Genomic DNA, 24,915 nt, shown 5'->3' with positions numbered 1-24,915 from the left:
AATTTTGTGCGTTTTTTCCCCTAGTTCATAATATTTGTTTTGTCTTCATTATGTTCTTCTCCACCTTATATGTTTGTAGTGTTTCATATTTTATTTTTTTATCTGCCAATTCTCTTCTTTTAGTTCTATTTTCCTTTATTGCTAATTCTTTTTCTATATTTGTTATTTCCCTTTCCAACTGTTCTGTTTCCCGATTGTAGTCCTTCTTCATCTTAGTTACATAACTTATTATTTGCCCTCTGATGAACGCTTTCATTGCGTCCCATAGTATAAACTTAACTTTCACTGATTCCATATTTATTTCAAAGTACATTTTAATTTGTCGTTCAATTAATTCTCTAAAATCCTGTCTTTTAAGTAGCATGGAGTTTAATCTCCATCTATACATTCTTGGTGGGATGTCCTCTAGCTCTATTGCCAATAATAGGGGTGAGTGGTCCGATAATAGTCTAGCTTTATATTCTGTTTTCCTAACTCTCCCTTGAATGTGGGCTGATAACAGGAATAGGTCTATCCTTGAATATCTTTTATGTCTGCCCGAATAATATGAATATTCCTTTTCCTTTGGGTGTTGTTTCCTCCATATATCCAAAAGTTGCATTTCTTGCATCAATTTAATTATAAATTTGGTTACTTTGTTCTTTCTGTTAGTTTTTTTCCAGTTTTATCCATGTTTAAATCCAAATTAAGGTTAAAATCCCCTCCTATTAGTATGTTCCCTTGCGTGTCTGCTATCTTCAAAAAGACATCTTGCATAAATTTTTGATCTTCTTCATTAGGTGAATATACATTGAGTAAATTCCAAAATTCTGAATATATCTGACATTTTATCATTACACATCTCCCTGCTGGATCTATTATTTCCTCTTCTATTTTGATTGGTACATTTTTATTGATTAATATAGCTACTCCTCTGGCTTTTGAATTATATGATGCTGCTGTTACATGTCCTATCCAATCTCTCTTTAATTTCTTGTGTTCCGCTTCAGTTAGATGTGTTTCTTTTACGAATGCTATATCAATTTTTTTTTCAGTAAATTTAACAGTTTCTTCCTTTTGATTTGGTTATGTATTCCATTAATATTTAAAGTCATATAGTTCAACATAGCCATTTCATACTTTGTTTATCTTTCCTTTCCGTTTCCTCATCACCACCTTCCCTTCTTATCCATTTCTGCTTTCTTTTTTTGAACACATTATAAGACAACATTTCTAAAACATAAAATATTTCCACTATTCTCATATCTAAAATTCCTTTAACCCCAATAGCCCCTCCCCTTCCTAAGTTGCCCTTTGTCCCTTGTCGGGCAACTACATCTCCCCTCTCCATTTGGATTTGCGAATTCACTCGCAAGCGTCAACTGATTTCGCAGTGACTGTAATTCTTCCCCACCCAACTCCCCCCAGAAAAGATTTTAATCTTCATATATAACGAAGATCACTCTCTTAATTCCCTCCTTACTTCCTTTCTTCCCTTTCTTTCCCTTCTTAGATACATACACACATATATATACCTACATACACACATACATATAGTTTGTGGTCATTTTTGTTCTTGTTACATCTCTTCATCTCTCTGTCTGTTTTGTAGTTGTTCTGCAAATTTTCGTGCTTCTTCTGGATCCGAGAATAGTCTGTTTTGCTGCCTCGGAATAACTATTTTAAGTACTGCTGGGTATTTTAACATAAATTTATAACCTTTTTTCCATAGGGTCGTTTTTGCTGCATTAAACTCCTTCCTCTTCTTCAGGAGTTCAAAACTTATATCTGGATAGAAAAAAATTTTTTGACCCTTGTATTCCAGTGGTTTTTTGTCTTCTCTTATTTTCTTCATTGCCTTCTCCAATATATTTTCTCTTGTTGAATATCTTAGGAATTTTACTAGAATGGATCTTGGTTTTTGTTGTGGTTGTGGTTTAGGGGCTAATGTTCTGTGTGCCCTTTCTATTTCCATTTCTTCCTGTAATTCTGGTCTTCCTAGGACCCTGGGGATCCATTCTTTTATAAATTCTTTCATATTTTTGCCTTCTTCATCTTCCTTAAGGCCCACTATCTTTATATTGTTTCTTCTATTATAATTTCCCATTATATCTATCTTCTGAGCTAACAGCTCTTGTGTCCCTAACTTTTTTATCAGATTCTTCTAATTTCTTTTTTAAGTCATCTACTTCCATTTCTATGGCTGTTTCTCGTTCTTCCACCTTGTCTACTCTTTTTCCTTTTTCTGTCATGATCATCTCTAATCTATTCACTTTTTCTTCTGCACTTTTTATTCTTCTTTTTATTTCACTGAATTCTTGTGACTGCCATTCTTTTACTGTTTCCATATATTCTTTAAAAAAATATATATCCATGTACTTGCCCTTCCCTTCATCTTCCATTTCTCTGTGTTCTTCCTCCTCTTCTTCTGAGTCCACTCCAGGATCTGTGTCCTTTACCTCTGTCTCTTCTGGTTTTCCTGTTGGGTTGTTTGTTTTATTTTGTTGGGTATTTTTGGTCTTCTTATTTTTATTAGAAGTATCTTGATGTTGGTCTTCTTCCTCTGGGTTGGTCATCTGTTGTTTCTTTGATTTCTTATTTTTACTCTCTTCTTTCTTGCTCTCATTATTTTCTATGTTTTCCTCTTGCTGTTGTGTTGTAGTTGTCAGTTTCAGCTGTGGAGATCGACTCCTCAGCTGGTTCCCCCTCCCGTCAGTGTTATTTTTGTCATGCGCACTTTTGTTTGGCTCCGTGAGCCATTTTTGTAGTCCCGAGTTCGGGGCTTCGACTGACCTCAGGGAGCGGGCTTCTCTCTCCACGGCGGGCCTCCTCGGACAGGTAAGGCCTTCACCTTCTTCTTCCGACGTCTTTCCTTCTTTTCTTCCCGTTGTTTTTGGCTTTTCTTTCTTCGCTGCCATTTTCTCCACACTTTTACTTTCACTTTATTTTGTTTTTTTATGTTTGTGCCTTTGGTTTTTCTCTATCTTTTTTTTACTTTTCTGGAGAGGGCTGGAGTTCCCCGACCGGCCACTACTCCATCACGTGACTCCTCCAGTCCATCTGCAAACTTGATGACACTGTTGGAGCTGAATCTAGCGATCTAGTTGTGGGTCAGTAGTGTGAACAGAGCAGGCTGAGCTCACATCCCTGAGGTGCACCAGTGTTTAGCGTGACAATGTTCTGCTACCATCCCGGACAGACTATGGTCTTTTCGTTAGGAAGTCCAGAATCCAGTTACAGAGAGGGGTGTTAAGTCCCAGTGAGGACAGCTCCTCCACCAGCCTCTGAGGAATGATCATACTGAACGCTGAGCTGAAGAAAATAAATAGTAGTTTGGCAAATGAGGCAACATTCTCCAGATGGTTCAAGATGGAATGAAGGGACAAGGCTACAGCACAGTCTGTGGAACAGTTTCTTCAATAGGCGAATTGAAATGGGTCCAGCATCTCTGGGAGGTGTGCTTTGATGCATTCCATCACACATAATGATGGAAGTCAGTGCTACAGGGAAGTAGTAAATGAGGCTTGTCATTGCAATCCTTTTTGGTACTGGGATGATGGTGTCTGTCTTGAATCCTGTGGGAACGATGGACTGCTGCAGTGAGGGGTTGATGATGTCCATGAAGACCTAAGTCAATTGGTCAGTGCAGTCTCGCCACTTTGTGTGGATTCATCTTGGATTGGATTCTCCTCACTTTGGCCGCAGCTATGCATGAAACCTGTTCATCAGGGGGTACATGGAGCTTTCTTCAGTGTTATCCTGTTGTTCTCATCAAATTGAGCATAAAGATCTGTCTAGAAGGGAGTGGGAAGCACACATGACCTCAGAATCAGAAGTCAATGCATTCGTTCCACTCTGGAGATGTGAACGTGCATTTTGGCCTGCTCCATCAGAGGTGGCAACTTTTGGATGAGAACTAAACCATGGCCCTATTTGCATTCCAGGCAGATTTAAATAAGTCATGGCACTTCTGAAGTAAATCATGTGAATAATCACCATTTCCTTTCCACTTTTAATTCATAAACAAGGAAAGTGATTTTGCCTTTAACTCTGCAATTTTTTTTCACCTTGGCTGTTAGCTGTCAACCTTTCAAGATGCACTTTGCTTCTTTCTGGATCAGAGTCCTGTCCAGTCACTCTCTACCATCACCCTCCTCTGCCTGGCAGAACTTGTCCTCACTCTAAACAACTTTTCTTTGACTCATCTCACTTCCTCCAAATCAAAGGAATTGCCATGGGAACCTGCATGGGTCCCAGCTGCACCTGCCTGCTTGTGGACTTTTTGGAGCAATCCATGCTAGAGGCCTAGGCACCTCAACTCTTCCTCTGCTAATATTGATGACTATATCTTGCACCTGTGATGAGCTCATCAACTTCATTTACTTCACTGCCAACTTCTCTACCCCGATAGCTCCTAGTCCATCTCTGGCAACACTCTCCCCTTTCTGGATCTCTCTGTCTCCATATCGGAAGACAAGCTTTCCACCGACCTATTTTACAAACCTACCAACTCCCACAACTACCTCAACTAGACTTCCTCGCACTCTGTCCCCTGTCAGGATTCTATTGCCTCCTCGCAATTTTTCCGTTTCCACTGCATCTGTTCCCAAGATGAGGTCTTCCAGTACAGATCATCTGAAATGGCCATCTTCTTTCACAAAAGTGGCTTCCCCTCAACCACCATCAACTCAGCACTCATCTGCATCTCCATTTCCCACTCATTTGCTCTGGCCCCATCTGCCCCTAAATGCAACAAACACAGAATTTCCCCTACCATCCCACCAGCCTTCACATCCAAAACATTATCCTCTGGAATTTCTGGCACTTACAACAGGATCCCACTATAAGACACATCTTCCCCTCTCTGCCTTTCATAGGGACTGCTCTCTCCGTGACTCCCTCATGTAACTATCCCTCCTCACCAATCGTGCCCTTCCCCGCCCTGGCACCTTCCCGTGGCCTCAGTAGGTGCCACACTTGCGCTCAAACGTTCTCCCTCACCCAGTCCGGGGCCCCAAACAGGCCTTTCAAGTGAAGCAACACTTCACTGTGTATCCGCAGGATTGATTTACTGAACACAGTGCTCCTTTTGTGGACTTCTATATATCGGAGAAACTGAGCACAGACTTGGAGATCGCTTCGCACCTTTGCTCTGACTGTGCCAGTGACAGAGACCTCCCAGTAGCCAACCATTACAGTTCTGTGTCACACTCCTATACTCACATGTCTGTCCATGGCCTCATGTACTATCCCACCAAGACCACTCGTAAACTGGAGGAACACCTGTTTTTCGTCTGGGTGCTCTCTAGCCAGATGGCATTAAGATCAACTTCCCTGGATTCTGCTAACCTGCTCTCCTTTCTCTCTCGTCCCTTCTCCTCGTCTTCTTTCCCTCAGCTCTCCACTCCCTTCCCTCTCTATTCACCTAGCCATCCCTCCGCCCCCCACTTGCTGCTGTGGTCTCCCTCCCTTCTCCACCGATTACCTCCTGCCTTTGGACTGTGCTCCTCCTCCCCACACCTCCCACCTCCACCTTTCAGTTCAGCCTGTTCACATTTTTCCATACCTTGATGAAATGTTGGTTATGTATCTTTATCTTTGCTATACTTTTCAACCTGCTAAATTTCTCCAGCATTGTTTTATTTCAACCCCGTGTCTGCAGGCTTTCGTGTTTTATTTCAAGTTGCTGTACCTTTAGACAACGTTGTGGTGTGGATTGTTCAGAAGTCATGATTGGCATTATACCGCACAATAGTCTGAAGATGAAAATTGAAATAAATTCTGAAATTCACTCCATACAAAAATATTTGTTGACTTTACGTTTCATAAGGAACCTGCAACAATTTTTCCATTGCTGCTTGTGGAAGCCTTCTTGTGTATAAGCAACATGATTCACAATCATTTTCAGGGTTGTGTTTTGCTAATAATGGTTGAATTTGCACTGGCAGAAGTGAACACCCCAACAAAGAATTTGAAGGCTTAAGCCCTCCACAACCCTTCCCCAAACCAAAACATGGGAATGATTTACCTGAATGGTGAACCGATCAATTGCAGGTGCAAGGATACTTCAGGTTTTTTTTAAATCTGCCTTTTTTATGCATAACTCTGTCTTTGTGTCACATGTGTGCTGATCAATGTGATGGTACAATGTTTAATGAACATTGAATGTGCTTTGAGTGATCATAAATTCAACATATGCAGTGCAATTTATGTGACATAGATCAGATTTTACAGATCAATTTGATATTACAATTTAATCTTTCGCCCTGGAAAACATTATGCAATAAGATTGAATTTTGAAGCTTTATATCTTGCCAGAATCAATGTTAAATATGTCAACAGTTAAGCAAAGAAATTTTTATTCCATGTAGCCAAAGCAGAGGAATTAACTGATCTAATTGTAAAATGCTCTGGCCAATATATGTTTTAAATATGATTCCACTTCTGGCCTTGAACTAACAAAAGAGTATTTGAAATGCCAAAGACAGTGCAGGTAACAGTGGTGAGAAATGCAAGAGTAAAGCTTTGGAGAAATGATCAAATCTGCATTTGATGTCAGGAAATTCTTCTTCAGACAAAGAATAATCAAAGAATGGTATAAAGTTGAGAACAGAATGTTTAAAAAAAACAATGCTATCGGTCATTCTCCTCAATTCCTGGCAAACATTCCTCCCAAATCTTGATCACATAATTAATATTTGCAATGAAAATGGTGTGAACAATGCTTGTTACAAATTTAAAGGAAACATCTACAAATGTCTCTTCAAAAAATTTATCTTGTTTTGATTTGGTCGAAACTGCAAGTTTTTTTTCTGCCTCGTCCCTTCCTGCTGAACATATACTGGCAGTATGTGTTCCCCTCAGTGGTATGTTGTTACATTGCTGGTGAATATCACCAGGTATTTAACCACAGCTGGATCACTGTCCAACCAGATTACAGCTTCTTGGGATAGCTGGTTCAGGCACAAGAGCTATTTTCCAATTTCTATCCTAGGAATGCTATGCATCCCTCTTGCCATTCAAGCTGTGTTCTGTAGACTGCAGCTTACTTCGGCTTGAACAGTCACTGTATAAGCCTTTGGGGAAATGGCTTTGCCCATATACAAATATATAAGTTTTGTGTTATTGTCATTAACTAAATTAGTTAATATCATTAACAAAAAGGTATTAAGTGAGCTCAGGGTTCTGATAACATTCATATCATTAGTGCCTGTCAATATAACTAATGGACATACTTGTAATTCGATATGCATCTTTTCAAAACACTATTAACCACGAGAATCAGTTCTGCGCGTTTCTTCAATTATACGTACAAAGTTAGCACCCCCAGGTCACTGCAATTACATAGCTGGATTCCATGTTGTACTCACACATCTTCCTCCAAGGTTAGAAGCATTTCTTCTATTTTAGAGTCTGTAAATGTCCCATCCATCTCTGCCAGGTAGGCGAAAAGGTAAGTGAAGGTTTCGAATCTAATGTGAGCAGCACCACCCGGTGGGTCAGTTGTTAGAATTTCACAGGCATATTTCAAGGCACTGAAGAGAGACTTCAAAAAGAAGTTATGAATAATCTGCTGGAATTTAAAAGAGGTGTTTGATTTTGTGCTGACCTATCCTTGTAATTTGAGAGATTTTAATCAGCAGGTAAAACTTGTTCTTAACAATGAAGAAAATATGCCTTTTAGCACAGTTGGGGGAAAGTTTAATTGAAGTTTCATTAGCTACCAAGGTTTATATCTTTTGTTCAAAACAAAAAGAATCAGTTTTACAAATAATATGATTGATTAATCATGCAGAAATACTGTTTTCATTGGAAAGACACAATATATTAGAAAACTGTGCTTTGATTAAAGTAGCTTAACGATAATGATACATAGAAACATAGAAGATAGGAGCAGGAGTAGGTCATTCAGCCCTTCGAGCCTGCTCCGCCATTCAATGAGATCATGGCTGATCCTCACTTAAAATTAACATCATCTTCAAAATTCACCCTGTAATTCTTGTTCTTTTTTTTGAAATTTTGTGCAGTGCTCAATGGGTCATAATGCACATTCCCTTGAATAAATATGAACAATATAACCAAAAGGAGACCACTTTGTTGAAATCAGAAGATGGAAAGTCACTGAAAAAAAATCGCACGAGATGGATGATTTGAAAAAAAAAAGCCCTTCAAGCCCATCGTACGATTTAGTTTGATCGAGGCAAATCTGTGGTGGCTTCCACTCCTCTTCTGTGCTAATTCCCCATCCCTTCTGTTCCTATATCTATCAAATATTTATGTATCTTTACTTTAAATAGTCAACATCCATCAACCACTATGACAAGACATTTGAATTTGAAATGACTAGCTGGTCCCTTATTTGAGTGCCCTTATTTGAGAACTCTCCCTCTGGTGAAAACATCTACCGTGTCAAGTCCTCTTATGATCTTACGTTTGAATAAGATGACCACTTATACTTTTAAACTCTTAAGAAGTGCAAGTTTAACTATGATCATGAACCCTGCAATTTAAAAAAAAATCAATGTTTCCACTGTTTCCATCTTTACCTGCTACTGTTTTTTTTTCTCTAACCCAGTGGTTCTCAACCTTTTTCTTTCCACTCACATACCACCTTAAGCAATGTAAATGTAATAGCCATCAGTTCCTCTTTTCTCTTGCTCCGCAGCTCTGCAGGTGATGGTTGTGGCAAAAATGTATCAGCATCCATTGCTGCTGTTTTTCCACACACAAGCTTTAAATTAGCTTGAAAAAAAATCAACTAATAAATCACAAAAACTCCAATTTTCAATCCGAAAGGACGAACCCCATAAAATGTTATGAGCCCAGAGGACCCCAAAACCCAGCAGCAATAGATATTCACCATATCTTTGTTTAAGATATTTACTTAAACAAAAGTTGCTTTTAATAATCTGTAAATATGAAAACAGAATCACACTTTAACTTATCACTATTAACTTACTTAACTACCTTAACCCCCTTCTAATTCTAAGCATGTGTAAATTCAGAAAAGTTATTTGGTACATAGTCTGATCTCACTTCTCATTCCTCCAAGTTCACTGGTTGTAGGTAATTCTTATATTGTGCACAGAATTTAACATTTATAAAGTTCACCAGACTTTGGTGCTTAAAAGAAAACCTCTCAGAAAGGTTCTCGTCAGTTTTCAGAGAGAGATTTGTTGTACGATGGACACCCAGCCACTTCAGTGTCTTGCTGATGAAAATTGCCCCCTTCAGGGTTCTCCAGATAATAACCTCTTTCTTTCAGGTCACCAGGTATTTAAAGTGCCTTTTTGTTTCTCTTATTCCAAGTGAAATATTAGACAGCCAGTCCTCCCCCTTGCATGAACCACAAGGGCTTTGACCAGGCTGAATGAAGCACTTACAAACCCGTCTTTCAAATGGGGATTTCCACAAGCTTGACAGCTTGTCCTGTTCCAGTCCCAGCTGCTGTTGTTGGCTGTAACACTGTAGAAGTGATCTCTGTGTGTGTCTCTCTCTTTCTCTCTGAGAGAAAGCCTGTTTGACTCCCTCTGCTTTCAGAACCACTTGACCCTCTTAGGAAAGCTCTAGACAATCTGCAGCTCCAACAAGATCTTTCATCTGTTGCCCTTTTGTAAACAACAATCCATTAGTGAAGTCTCTTGGGCGCTCTCCAAAGCTCTTGCAAAGACTATTGGCCCCGACATGTCTAGCATGGGGCAGAGCTCCAGTATTTTAAATAAGATATGTTTTACAATGTTTGCATGTGACCTACTCCTACTTTCCCAAAAACATATCTATCTACTGTCACAGCCTTAATTTCTACCTTCTAATGGGGTTTTTCATCTTCTGCTACTGGATCCTAAAAGGTCTACAATTAACCTTTATCCCTGTACATCCCACATTTCAATTTAACATCATCTTTAATTCTCTTTGTTTAGGATTTACTGTGCCTCTTTGTTGTGGGATCCCTCCTTTTGATTGGGAGCACTACAGACGCAGCTAGCTGTTTGAATATCTGCTACTGTTCATCTGCTGACCAGTTTCTTAGCTTGTTTACCTGAGACAACTCCTCCCTCAAACACTTATCATCACCTTCATTTAAATTGAAGACATTAGTTATGGACCTACAGTGTTCATCCTCAAACTGGATTTGACTATGTCACTAATACAAGAAGAGGCTAGACAGGTAGGGTCTGTATTCGCTGGAGTTCAGGGTTATGAGGGGTGATATTAATCAAACACAAAATCTTAAGGGAGCTTGACAGAGTAGTTGTTTTTACTACTGGGAATATCATAATCAAAGAAGCATAGTTACAAAATAAGGGGCCAGGCATTTAAAAATACTTTAATCATACATGTAGTGCAAATGTTTACTGGGAAATACTTGCAGATTCAACTTTGCCTGAAATCAACATAAAATACATTATATATTCAAAACAATGCCAACATATTTGTCTTCTATGTTTATTATTAATGACAAGAGTCATTTGCTCATTAGATGTGAATGCCCATGATTGATATTTCAGTACGTGATGTTAATTAATGGACAACTCATTGCAGTTTGCAACTCACTTGACAGTTTGTGCGGTAAGAAGAGAATCTGCTGTACATGGAAAATAGACACAAGGATACTGTAATGGAGGATTTAGACCAGCTTATGCAAGAAGGGATGCAGTTGCATCAGAAAACATAATCTAAATTCCACCATGGGGCCCAGGGATGCAGTTGAATTAGTAGACATTATCTAATTTCCACCATGAGGCCCAGAGATGCATTTGAATCAGTAGACATAATCTAATTTACACCATGAGGCCCAGGATGCATATGAATCAGTAGACATTATCTAATTTCCACCACGAGGCCCAGAGATGCAGTTCTCTTTTGTTGGTCGCGGACTGTTAGGAGACCTTGAAGATAATTAAATCATTTATTCAAAGAGATGAGCTATGAGTAAACAACTTTTGGGTAATATAAGCCATGGTCCCACTGCTGAAGTTTGAGACTCTCCGAGAGGTGGCAACATCTCTCAGCAAGAAGAAGAACTTCTAGACTCCAACCAACATCCCGGTCGGGGGAGGTGGAGAAGCTGCGCCCAGACAACCTACTACAAGTGTTCAGTCGTTGCCTCGCTTCGGCAGTTGGGACCAGTCCAGGCATTGCATATTGTAGTTTGAGTTCAGCTTTAGATTTAGTAATAAAGATTTGTATAAACTAAAGTGCTCTCGGTATGTGTGTCTGTTTTCTTTCGGTAGCTCAAACACTGTGACCAATCTAAAACGAACAAAGTGAGAGGTACAAGTTTACCCAGGACAATTCCAATTAATGTCCTGGCATCAATAGATTGCCCCTCCCCAAGACCCACATTGAATGATGTATTGTGAAAAGCAAAGAAATGTAAAGAAGGAATTGTGCTTCTTTTTAATGAAATTCCAAGCAGATCACACAAGCAATAGCACATATTCAGTCTTAATATAATGACTTATGAAGAGGAGCAACTAAATAGATGTTACTGTGGTGGCCCCTCACAGCCCCCTTGGGATGCCTCACTAAAAGGACGAACGTGACGATCCAGCAGGCTGCACCAGGCCCGCAGCGCTGCCCTCCAAATGGCCAAAACTAAAGGAGCCTAACTGGCCTATCAAGGAAAGAGGATCGCAAATGCACCAATCAGCGCTGGGGGGGGTGACCACGCCCTCAGCTTGAGAATAAAAGCAGGGCTGTGAGCCCAATAAAGCTCAGTGTTAACTACACTCAACTGGGGTTCGTGTCATTCTTTCTAGGAACAGTGTGTTCTTTATGAGCTAACCCACATACAGCTATAACCTGCTCTGCGTTATAGGCTCTGCAGAGACATAGCTTGTAGCAGTTAGCTACATTACAGCATGCAAAAGGAGACAATAAATGAGAGTCCTGAGGAAGAAATAAAATGGAAAATTCCCTTCTGCAAAACCAAGAGAGGATTTTCTATCTGGAGATCCTTCCAAAGCAACATTTAATTTAGCAATTCCCTTTTAGACTCATGTTTTGTACCCTCTTCCTTCCACTGAACAAGCTTTAAGATCCTCAGATTTTTAAAATTATACCTACTATGTTCTTATTCATATTCATCAATCATATTTATGATATCACATCAACTAATTTCCAAATTATTTAATTCACTGTAAAGTTCTTTGTTTTTTTTTCCTTGGAAAGGGACTGAAAAATTGACTTCATTGATAAGTTATGTTGTAAAATACTGTGCAAACCTGTAATCAGGATATTTTGAGAAACAAAATTATAGGAATGTAAAAAATTAGAAAATATTTTACATATAAGAGAAAAAATACTTCACAACAAACTTTTGCAATAAAGTTAGCTCATTATGGCTTTGCGATATTGTTAAATTACCAAAAGGTGCTTCACAGATCCATCTAGTGTTTAAACCCAGATTGCATAAAGTTCATTAGTTAGGTTTGTTTTTTTTTGTGTGGATGTTGTTTCTTGTATTTTGTATGTTTAAAATTTGTGGGTTTTGGGGGTGGGGGGGGAGAAAAAAGGGAATAATGGAATAATGTCACTGTGTATATTTAATGAAGAACATTTGTACATATTGCTGTTGATATGGTTCATAGTGCAATAAAATAAAATGTTACAAAAAAAGTTCATTCGTTAGGTAGAGAAACATGCAATGTTTCTTTTAATTATCTAATTCTTGAGCTAGCAATTTAATTTTTTTTCTCTCTATTTCAAGCGAGGAAGTTTTTTTTAAACCAAGCGTATATGCCACGGGAAGAACATCTAGTTTTATTGACAGAACTTCTGATTAATCACTGAACAGATAATAATTTGCATGGTCAACCAAAACAGGAAAGTCAGTTTAATTTCCCATCACTTCTGTTAACTGTAGCACCAACACTGTCTTGCAAAATAAGGGACAGGTTTAAATTTTCAGCAGAAATGGAAGAGGTCATTTTGCCTTACTAAGAACACATTTCTTTTTCCTGATATTCTGGACGTGAGACTAGAAAAACCTTGGTGACTATCAATAAGCTTCAAACTTCACTTCCACAACATTAACCAATTTTTCCTCATCTTGAACCTTCCACCACTGATATCTTTGGACAGTCGTAGAATCATAGAACAGGCATTTTGGTCCAACCCATCCATGTTGATTGTTGCCCTCAGCTTCTGCACCAGCTCTGATTGGTCCATATTACCCCTCAGCTTCCAAAGAATTTGCATGGTCAACCAAAACCAGTTCTATTTCTCTATCACTTGTGTGAAGTATAAAACGAAAGTTGCATTGGAAAGTTTCAAGGGAATAAAGACCCGTCTTAACCAGTCTTTCCCTATCACTCAAGTCCTCCAGATCCAGCAACATCTATTATTTCTAAATTGAATTTCTCTGATTCAATGCAGCTTTCCACTCTCCTTCTCCATAGATTTCCATGTTCTAAATTTAACTGCCTGTATCTTGCCCTCCAACCTGAACATCGCTTTGGTCTTCACTGACCTCCTTGCTATTGTGTTAAATTCAAAGCCTTCTTTGTTCACCTTCCAACACTCATCTACACAACCCCATTTCTAATTACTATGACCTCTCTTGTCCTTGCATCATCTTCATGTGTGTCTACCTTTTTTATCCTTTAGTAGTAGATATTCAAAGCAATCATTTTGCCATCATCATTCCCAAATAACTTTATCTGCCATGCTGAGCCCTTCTCACCACCCATTCAGAGCATTCCCAAAATGGTAGCAGTAAAATATGACAGCAAGCTTTTAACTGAAAAATGGACCCAATCATTTAGAACCATAGAAGATTACAGCACAGAAAACATGCCCTTCAAATCTATGCCAACCTATTTTTCTGCCTAGTCCCACTGCCTCCGTACCTCTCCCCTCCATGTACTTGTCAAAATTGAGCCTGCATTCACTTCACCACTTCAGCTGGCAACTCATTCCACATACCCACCACTCTCTTAATGTTCCCCCCCAAATGTTCTCCTTTCACCCTTAACCCATGTTCTCTGGTTTGCATCTCACCTACCCTTAGTGGAAAAAGCCTACTTGCATACCCCTCATAATTTTGTATACTTCTATCAAATCTCCCCTCATTCTTCTACGGTCCTTTCCTTGAAACTTAGTTCCTGAAGACCTTGGGTTTGAATTAAAAATGGAGACCAATAAGAGATTACAGATATGGCAATCTGGAGCAAAACACTATGCTGGAGAAACTCAGTGGGTTGATCAGCATCAAAGGGGAAAAAAGAATGATCTTAGTCTTGATGAAGAGTTCTGATCTGAAACACTGACCATTCTTTTTATCCCTGTTGTATTCCTTGATCGACTGAGTTCCTACATCAGATTGGTTTTTTTCTTATTTTTTTGTGATGGTTGTGAATGTCCTCAAGGTAACAAATGATGGCTTTGTGGCGGCACACATTGAGATGCAGGTGAACCGGCTCCACAATGTTACGGCCGCAGCTGTCAAGGTAACGTAACCAAGTGCATCTTTTCCCCTGCTCAAATGGGCCAGGCACTTAGCTGTGTTGTGACGTCACTGCTCATGTGTGGGAGGGATTTATGGGCTGCCCTATAAGGTGCAGCGTGGGCTTTTCAAAATTAAACCATTGGAAGTGCAACAACTCACAATGTGTAGTCTTTATTTCACTTCCCTCAGTTGATACTGCTACATTGGTGACAGCAGTCAATGCAGTGGCCGTGAAATTGCCAACCTTCTGGATGCTTCACCCACGCACTTGCTTCAGGCAAGCGGAAGCACAATTTCACCTCTGGCAGATCACCTCCAACTCCACAATGTTTTACCACATCATCAGCTCACTCCACCAAGATTTCTCAGACCCACGTAAGGTCATGGCCAGAGCAGACATGTTGTGGTGCACAAAACACGAAAACGAGTGCGCCGTGAACCAGTTGATTTGGACCCACCCATCCAAACCGAGCACCACTACACCCCAGCAAGCCAAAAGAGGCATTGAACACTAACTGGTGTTTTTATCACCAACACTGAGGGGCACAAGCATGAAGATGCAGGCAGCCTGCTCGTTTTCAGAAAATGCCCAGGCCAACCGCCGCTAATGGCTACAATGGCTGGCCACACCAATAGCCCATTGCATGTCACCGACAAGGCTAGTGGCTGACGGTTCCTGAACAACATGGGTGATGAACTCAGTGTCATCCCGCCGACTGCCCTGAAAACACGAATGCGTCCAGGAGGTCCCACTCTCCGGGTGGCAAACAACACCACCATCAAGACCTTTGGCACACGCAGCGTTCAAATACAATTCGGCAGAGAAAAGTTCCAGTGAAATTTCACATGAGCCACTGTGGACACACTACTCCTCGGCACAGATTTTCTACAAGCACACAGCCTGCTGGTGGACGTGAAGGTCAAACGCCTGGTCCATGCCCAGACATTCCGGACTGTACAGCTTAAAGCAACGCAAGCATGGACACGGTGTGCGCCCCAAAAGACGAGTACAGCCGCATCCTGGTCAAATTCCCATCCATCCTCGGGCTGCAGTTTATTTCTGCCATGCCCGACCCAAGGCCCCCTGCTCCATGCCAAAGCCAGAAGGCATCCCCCAGATAAACTGCAGTTGGCCAAAGAAGAATTTTCTCAGATACAGCAGTTGGGCACAGTCCGCAGGTCTGACAGTCCGTGTGCGTCCCCACTTCACATGGTCCCCAAATCCTCAGGTGGTTGGTGGCCCTGCAAGGATTACTTCCACATTAACGACTCCACCACACCTGAATGCTACCCAATCCCACATATACAAGACGTCACGTCCAACCTGCATGGCACAAAGGTTTCTCAAAGGTCGATCTAGTGTGTGGCTATCACCAGATTCCCATCCACCCAGACGACATTGGAAAGACAGCCATCATCACCCTATTCAGACTTTTTGAATTCCTCCGCATGCCATTTGGTCTTAAGAACACAGTGCAAACCTTCCAGTGCTTAATGGATGTGGTCGGCAAAGACTTGGACTTTTGTGTTCATCTACCTGGATGACGTACTCATCGCGATCAAGGACCAGGAAGAGCACAAGGATCATCTCCACAGACTCTACACACACCCGTCCAACTTCGGCCTCACAGTCAACTTGGCAAGGTGCCAGTTCGGCAAAGACTCCATGCAATTCCTGGGCCACACTATCACTGCAAAAAGGGCAATACCATCAACAGAAAGAGTCATAGCCATAGGCCAGTTCATCCGCCCTAACATCCTTAAAGGCCTCCAAGAATTCACCAGGATGATTAATTTCAACAACCGTACCACTGTTTGCCATGATGTCGGCCAAATGCAAGATTCTACCTTGGACAGAGGAGGCCAACGCAGCTTTCATTGCAACTAAGAACGTCCTGGCCAATGCTACCTTACTGGTACACCCCAGATCAGATGTGCCCATAGCCCTCACCGTTAATGCACCACCAACAGCCATCGAGGACATCCTTGAACAGTCCATTGGCGGTCAGTGGAGGCCATTAGACTTTTTCAGTCGCCATCTATGCTCCCCAAGCTTAAATACTGCATATTTGACAGAGAGCTCCTGGCACTCTACCTTGCTATTAAACATTTCCGCTACTTTCTGGAGAGCAGGCCTTTCATGGTCTTTACCAACCACAAACCCCTCATACACATCTTCTCTATGGTAAAGGATCCCTGGTCAGCGTGCCAGCAACGCCACCTATCGTATATATCGGAGTTCACCACTGCCATCCAGCACCTTTCTGGTAAGGACAATGTTGTCCCCCGGGTTGGACTACACCTAACTGGCGCAGGCCCAAGAAGAGTATGCAGAAACGCAGGTCTTCTGCACAGCCATCACCGGGCTCCATTTCAAAGACATCAACCTGTCCGGCAGCTGCGACACACTGCTGTGCGATGTTTCCACTGGCTCACTATCCCCGGTCGTACCACAGCAATAAAGGCGCCAGGTTTTCCAGGCAGTCCATGACCTCGCCCACCCGTTCATAAAGACCACAAACTGCATGGTGGCCGAGAGGTTCGTATGGCATGGCCTGAGAAAGCAAGTTGCCCAACTGGACCGCAATTGCATCCAGTGCCAGACCTCCAAGATCCACTGACATGTTAAGACCCTGGTCCAGCAGTTTGACCCTCCGAAGAGGTGTTTTGAGGATATACACATCAGCATTGTGGGCCCACTACCTGTCTTCGGGGACTCTCGTTACCTGCTAATGGTGATAGACCGCACCACAAGATGGCCAGAAGCCATCCCGTTAAAAGACACTTCAATTGATTCCTTCTCCAGGGCACTATTCATGCATTGGATTGCGAGGTTTGGGATACCAGCTCATATTACCACTGACAGAGGGGCATAGTTTACATCGACACTGTAGACACAGCTAGCAACTCTACTGGGCAATAAGCTGCACCACACCGCTGCCTATCATCCGCAACCCAACAGCCTCGTCGAACACTTCCACCGCCACCTGAAGTCAGCTCTCATGGCTCGTTTAACCAGCCCCAGCTGGGTGGATGAGCTCCCCTGGGTCCTACTGGGCATCCAAACTGCACCCAAAGAGGACTGTGACAGATTATAGATATGTTTTTGGGAGATAAATTGTGGCAGGTTTTTTTAGTGTAGGTCACATACAAATACTTCAAAACAGATCTCATTTAAAATACTGGAGCTCTGCTCAAGCTGGATAGGGTGGCTCCTGGGGGCCTTTGCAAAAGCTTTGGAGTGCCAAAGGGACTTCACTAATGGATTGTTGTTTTAAAAGGCAACAGATGAAAGAACTCGGAGGAGTAGGTTCGGAGCTGCAGGCTGTCTGGGAGAGCTGTTTGCTGTTCTAAGAAGGTCATGTGGTTTTTGCAAGCAGAGAGGGAGTCAAAAAGGCTTTTATCTGTGAGAGAGAGAGAGAGAGAGAGAGAGAGAGAGAGATAATTTCTGCAGTTTTATAGTCAGCAGCAGCAGCTGGGACTGGAACAGGACAAACTGGAAAGCTTGTGGACAAAGTCCATCTTGAAGACAGATTGCGAGTGCTTAGTTCAGCCTGATCAAAGCCCTTGTGGTCCACAGGGGAGAGGACTGGCTGTCTAATTTTTCATTTGAAATAAGAGAAACAAAAAGGAACTCTGTGGTGACCTACAAGAAAGAGGCTATCATCTGGAAAACCCTGATGGGGCAAGTTTATTCGACAAGACACTGAAGTGGCTGATTAAAAGGGATCAGTTTGTGTCCTGGAACAACAAATCTCTCTCTGAAAAGTGACAAGAACCTTCCTGAGTAGTAACCATTCACCTTTCAAGCACCAAAGCCTGGTGAACTTTATAAATGTTAAATTCTGTGCACAGTATAAGAATTGCCTGCAACCAGTGAACTTGGAGGAATGAGAAGTGTGATTGGACTGTGAACCAAAGAACTTTTCTGAACTTACACACACATTACATACATGTGTGCTTAGAATTAGAAGGGGGTTAAGTTGGGTTAGTTAAGTTAATAGTGATAAGTTAAAGTGTGATTCTGTTTTCATTTTTAAAGATAATTAAAAGCATTTTTTGTTTAAATAATCTATTGCTGCTAGGTTTTGGGGTCCTCTGGGCTCATAACAGGACCTGCAGGCCCTCTCCACAGAATTGGTGGACAGCGCCCCATTCCTCTGCCAGGTGAATTCTTCCCACTGTCCCAAGACACAGATGCTGAGGGGAGAGCAGAGTTGCAGAAACTATGGGACAGGTTAGGCCCCTTGGCAACCCCCCCTCACCCTCACATCATGGGTGCCGGCCCGTGTCCATTCCTCAGGACTGTTTTTGTCCACCGTGGACCACATTCCACCCCCCCTCCAACGACCCTATGAGGGCCCGTACAAAGTCCTAAGTAGCACAGGCAAAACCTTCATGCTGGACATTGGGGAAGGGAGGAAATGTTCACAGCCAACCGGCTGAAGCCTGCACATCTTGACCTCAGCCAGCCAGTCATGACATTGCAACTCAAGTGCCGGGAACGACCTCACAAAGGTCCAGCCCACTACGCTCAGGAGTAATGGAACACCAGAGTCGGTTCTGGGGGTGGGGGGGTGGGGTGGTTTGTGTGGCAGTGCACATCGAGATGCAGGTGAACTGGCTCCACAACGTTACGGCTGCGGCAATGGAGCAGCCGCATCAAGATGGCACTGCTGAGCACATCTTCTCCCGTGCTCAAACGGGTTGCACACACACACTCGGCTGCATCATGACGTTAATGCCCGTTATGGACCTTGGAAGGCACAGCACGGGCTTTTCAAAATTAAACCGTTGGAAAAGCAAGCAACTCACAGTGTGTAGTCTTTATTTCACTTCTCCCAATAACTACTGCTACAGCCTTCTAATATCCAATCCTAAACTTTGTTAATATGGAGAGATCATTTCATCAAATATTTAGTTTGCAACTTCAGGATTTTGTAAATTTCGGGTTAGACATAGGTGCACAGTTTTAAATAGTTCATAAACTTATACATACCCCACCCAAATCACTGCAAGCAAGTGCCATGAATTTCATCCATTCAATCTCATGTCCAAAACTGCCCAGTTGCAGAATATTTCTCAGCCGCTGAATTGGCAGACTTAAATCTTCCCATTTCTCTACCAACTCTCGCTCTTCAACAACGTTCTTTGGAGACAGCTAACAGAAAACATAGAACAAATAACATTAAAGCGCAGTACAATGTTGTGCTGACTGACAGAAACCTACTGAACTAAATCTTCCCTGCTTTACACCCATAAGCCTTGATTTTTCTTGTATCCAAGTGCCTGCCCCATTTTACTAGCCTCCACCACCACCCCTGCCAATTCATTCCAAGCATCCACCACTCTCGGTGTTAAAAAACTTATTCCTGTCTTCTCTCCTAAACTTTCCTCCACTTGCCTTGTACAGATATCATCTGGTGTTCGCTACTCTCGTGAAACACAAATTTAAAAAAACTGACTTTCAGTACAACAGCATTTATACATTTTGATATTCATACAAATGTGCAATTTATAAGCAGGAATACATCACTTGGACCCTCTATCATGTTCTGGCATTTAATAAAGTCTGATTATATGTCAACTCCATATCCCTGCTTGCGTGCATTGCTGGCCATCCCTTGCTTATCCAGTCTTACCCATCCGCCAAAGACATGAACCTCAGAGAAAATACACCACATCACTGTCTTAAAATTTAAATGCAAATCTGTTTTATTTTAAACAAGTTCTAGATTCTACCACAACAGGAAACATACTCTCCACATCTACCATGTCAAGTCCACTCAGGCTCTTATTGATTCAATTAAGTCCCCACTCACTCAATTGAACTCCAGCAGAAATGGCACACTGCCCAATTTTTCCAGATGAGACAACCCACCCATTCCAAAAACAGTCTGGCAGACATTCTATGAATTTGATCCAATGCATTCATACTCTTCTTTATAGGCCAATAATACACACCATGCTTCAGATGTAATCTTAGCAATATGTCATGTAACTAAAACATAGCCTCCCTCTTTTTTTATATACTCAATTCCCTTCACAATAAACCATAACATCCTGTTTCCTTTCTTTATACTAGCCCTTTATGAATCATAAAGTCGGACTTCCAGATCCTTTATTTTAAAATCTCAGAATTTAAATAATGATGGACAAAAAAGATTTTTCTTCCTAAACACTTTTGGGTATATTTTTATGGATTTTGGACTGCTGATCACGAAAATCACCCTAAAATTTTCCTATCACAAGAGCAGAAGTAGGCCAATGGCCCACCGGGTCTGCTATGATCTGATATTTATCATTCAGCCCTATTCCCCGTTCTTCTCCCCGTATTCCTTGATGCCCTGATTAATCAAATATGTCTTAAATAAACCCAACGATCTCGCGTCCACTGTTGCCTGTGCCAACATCCCACAGATTCATGACCTTCCGGCTCAAGAAATTTCTCCACATTTCTGTTTTAAATTGATGCCCTTTAATCCTGAAATTGTGGACTCCCCTACCAAGGGAAACAACTTTGTCACATCTACTCTGTCCAGTCCTTGCAGCATTCAAAATGTTTCTATGAGGTTTACCCCTCATCCTTCAGTACTCCAATTATCCTTGGGTTGACTGGGATACAGAAGAGGTGGATGATGTTCTATCTCTGACTAGGAACAGCGTGAATTATAAAGATTAAGAGGATCCATATGATGATAGCATTCATTGATGATGCTTTATTTGGTGCTGAAGATGTTAAAGAGTGTTTCTAATGAATTTTAAATTTAAATTTTAAGAGGCCATTTCGGCCCACATGCCCAGTTTACTCCCGATTAACCTACATCCCCCAGTACATTTTGAATGGCGGGAGGAAACCAGAACTCTCAGAGAGACCCCACGCAGCCACAGAGAGAACGTACAAACTCCTTACAGTGCGGGATTCGAAACCCAGTCCCGATCGTTGGCGCTGTAACAACGTTGTGCTAACTACCACGCCAACCTTGCCATCTCTTATTACGGTAAATGTTTACATCCTTTTCATATGCATACCGTAAATAAATGCTACCAATTATTATTTTTGTTTCTATTGTCATTATTTATTTTGATAATTTATGATTTAATTGCATTAAAAACCAAAATGCAATAAAGAAAATGATACTGCAGTCCTGAATATGTAATTGTGATTAAAGATTTTGTGATGTGAGCAGGTGCCGTACAGTTGTGGCCATGAGCACAATATTTCAGAAGCTTCGATGCACGGACTATTATTTCTTTAATTTGAGGTATCACAAGAAACGGATGAAGGTAGGATAGTAAATGTACTCTACATAGATCTTGTAAGGCATTTGACAAAGAGGCATTTTCAGAAAACAATGAGGCACGGAATGAGTGGAACCTTGGCTATGTGGATTTTTAAAAATTGGCTGCAGGTAAAAAGCAGAGAGTAGTGATGGAAGGAAATTATTCTGCCTGGAAGTCAGTTGCAAGTGGAGTGCCGCAGGGATCTATTCTGGGACCCCTGCTCTCCTTATGGTTTTTTATAAAAGATCTGGATGAAGTTTGAGGATATGAAAGTTGGAGGAGTTATAGAGCTGAAGGTTGTCGAGGGTAACAAAAGGATATAGACAGGATACAGAGTTGGGCAGAAAAGTGGCATTTGGAGTTCAGTCTGGATAAGTGGGGGGTGATGCATTGCGGAAGGTCAAATCAGAGGGCTGAGTCCACGGTTAATGGCCAGCTACTTAACAGAGAAAGAGATGCACTTTGGGCTTTAAATTCATACCTCTTTCAAGGTTGGCACACAGATTTAAGAAGGCCTATGGAGTGCTGGGCTTCATTAATAGGGGGATTGAGTTCAGGAGTATAGAGGTCATGCTGCAACTCTACAAAACTCTGATGAGACCACATTTAGAGTATTGTGTTCAGTTCTGGTCACCTCATTATAGGAAGTATGTGACAGCTATGGAAAGGGTGCAGAAGAGATTTACCAGGATGCTGATTGGATTGGAAAATATGTCTTATGAGGCAAGGTTAGCAGAAGTAGGATTTTTCTCTTTGGAGTAAAGAATGAGAGGAGACTTAATAAAGGTCTACAAGATTCTGAGAGGCATAGATAGGATGGACAGCCAGCACCTTTCTCCTAGGGCAGGACCAGCAAACACCAGGGAACATTTCTACAAAGTGAAGGGAAGAAAGTTTAGGGGAGACATCAGGGGTAAGTTTTAAAAAAAATGGTTGTGGGTGCCTGGAATGCCTTGCCAGGTGGTGATGCAGGCTGAATCATTAGGGCTTTATTGAGACTATTACACAGGCACATGAATAAAAGAAAAAGGGTTCCAAGGTAAAAAGGATTTTCGTACTTTTGTATTGGTAGGAATATATTGGTCAGCACAATACTGAAGGCTGAAGGGCCTGTTCTGTGCTGTAATGTTCCAATTCAGGGCTGCCCAAACTCTTACCTCATGGAACCCTTTTGGGGAGCACTTGGAAATTGTGGTACCCCAATTGTTAATTTCAGTTTAAAGGACCTAGTATATACATTGAATAGGCATTGGTGGGGGCGGGGGAGCATTTACGGGCCATGCCCCCCACCCCCAGAAGCACTAGCGCCTGGAGCTCCGGGATATTTTACTGTTTGAAAAGACACCAGTCTGAGACCAAGGGTCTCCCCCACACTCCTGGCCCAAACCCCAGTTGCCGCTTGCTGTTCTGCCCTGAGTTCAACAATTGACCACTTCTCCCACAGATGCTGTATGACTTGCGGACTTCCTCCATCAATTCTTTGTCAGCCCAAGATTCCAGTATGGACAGGGTTTTGTGATTCTCAATAACTTCTTTGTTGTTCTTTCGGCTCCAGGGCGGGTCCAAGGCTCATCAATCCCAAATCCATGGTCACGGGGCTCTTGTGGCTGCCTTTCCTCAACTTGTTTGCTTTTTTTTATTTTCCAAATCAAATGTCCAGCTCCTCAGGGAAGCCTCTCCCTCTACCCTGTGCAGCTGGACCCCGGAACAGGAGCGGGACAACCTACCTGTACTGGTGGTCACTCCATCACAGGCAGCCCCACTACACTCCAAGTTATTGTGATTGTGCGAGTCGTGCCAATGAATGGGTTTCCCCTCTAACTACCTTTCAGCTGCTCCCTCATCTTGCAGAAGCAGGTTAGTTCCAGTGGCACGGTTTGCACCATCAGTCAATGAGAAATGGTGCACACCACACAGTGGGGGAATAAAAACAGAGATCAAGAACTCTGCCATGCTGATCATACATGGGCAATGAGCACTGTGGATTTGACGGGGAGGAGCTTTCGGTCCTTAACCCCCATCGAGCCCATGGGGCCACAGCCTGGTGAGTGGCTGAGCGGGCAGGGAGAAGAGATGTCACAATCCCACCACTCCCCCATCATTCCACCGCTAATTGGTCTGGAACCCCATCGCTGGACCCTTTGACGGACAGGCCAAGCCTGAACGCCGAATGAAGCAGTGAGGTGGGTATTGTGAAAATGAGCAGCCGCGGTGAGCGTCAACGGAGGGTTGTGTGCGCCTCCCTCACCCCCAGCTGTCATCTTGTCTTTCCCTTTCCCTTCACCCCCACCCCAAAAACAAATGAAATGAAAGACAGAGGTAAAGAGTAATTTAAAGAAAACCTGATAGATTCCTGTCATTTCTTCTGCGGAACCCAGTTTTGGAAACACTGTTCTAATTCATTGTATTTTAGTTCTTTACTCATTTAGGCAAATGATGTTCAAAATATACTGTTCCAAAACTAATCCGGGTGCAACAGTTGGCAAAGCGATCAGAGCAACACCTTTACAATACCAGCGATTGGGACCTGGGTTCGAATCCCATGCTGTCTGTAAGGAGTTTCTCCATGCTACGTGGGTTTTCCTGGGGTTTCAGTTTCCTCCCACTATTCAAAACATACCGGGGCTGTAGGTTAATGGGGTGTAAATTTGGCAGCACGGACTTATGGCCCGGTATGGCCTGTTACCGTGCTGTAGGTCTAAACTTAAAATTTGGCCTTCTGCTACTGATACGATACTTTTAGATTCTAGTGTGAATTTCAGCCCCTCAAAAGTAGTATCCATGTAAGAGTTGACCCCATAAATTTAACCCTAAAAAATGGTCCACAAAATTCAACTTTTATACGATTATATGCAGTATTTTTATAAGATAAGGCAGACTTATAAATGTATTCCAAGTTCACACAATCGGTGACAAGGTAGCTTTAGAGAACCCCAACAGTTCAAAATTTTGAAATTAAATTCCAGCAATGAAAACAGAGAGCATGACTGGGAAAAGTCATTAATACTCATTTCCGTGTTCCCATAACTCCTTAATCTCTAAGGGGCATACAAATTATTCTATTGAGAGTTCCTCATCAATGCAAGATTTGCAGCCTCATTTTCCTTATTTCCTCCTTTTATGCTCCTGCCTCATTCATCTCCTTACCTCATTGCTCACCAAATCATCCTAGCATCTTTCTTTCTTTAAAAAAAGAGTAG

At 41.9% G+C, this 24,915-nt stretch overlaps 1 protein-coding gene across 12 annotated transcripts in view; it reads right to left on the bottom strand.

The window, feature by feature from the left end:
* ropn1l (rhophilin associated tail protein 1-like) overlaps window positions 1–24,915 on the bottom strand; it is an 80,991-nt gene that overhangs the window by 44,116 nt on the left and 11,960 nt on the right. For 6 of the 12 annotated variants that reach the window (XM_069906927.1, XM_069906937.1, XM_069906946.1 and 3 more), the window contains exons 4-6: window positions 19,431–19,592; window positions 7,350–7,552; window positions 5,672–5,735 (exon numbers count right to left, since the gene is read on the bottom strand). In XM_069906927.1, the coding sequence (XP_069763028.1) occupies window positions 5,672–5,735; window positions 7,350–7,552; window positions 19,431–19,592 (429 nt within the window). Of the gene's footprint in view, window positions 1–5,671; window positions 5,736–6,321; window positions 7,070–7,349; window positions 7,553–19,430; window positions 19,593–24,915 lie in introns of those variants that run through there. The other 6 variants (XR_011347552.1, XM_069906899.1, XM_069906907.1 and 3 more) reach the window with 4 other exon arrangements.

The sequence above is a fragment of the Narcine bancroftii genome, chromosome 1 (assembly GCF_036971445.1).
Source record: "Narcine bancroftii isolate sNarBan1 chromosome 1, sNarBan1.hap1, whole genome shotgun sequence".
In the NCBI taxonomy this organism is placed as follows: Eukaryota; Metazoa; Chordata; class Chondrichthyes; order Torpediniformes; family Narcinidae; genus Narcine; species Narcine bancroftii.
This window is presented reverse-complemented; position numbering and strand designations above follow the sequence as displayed.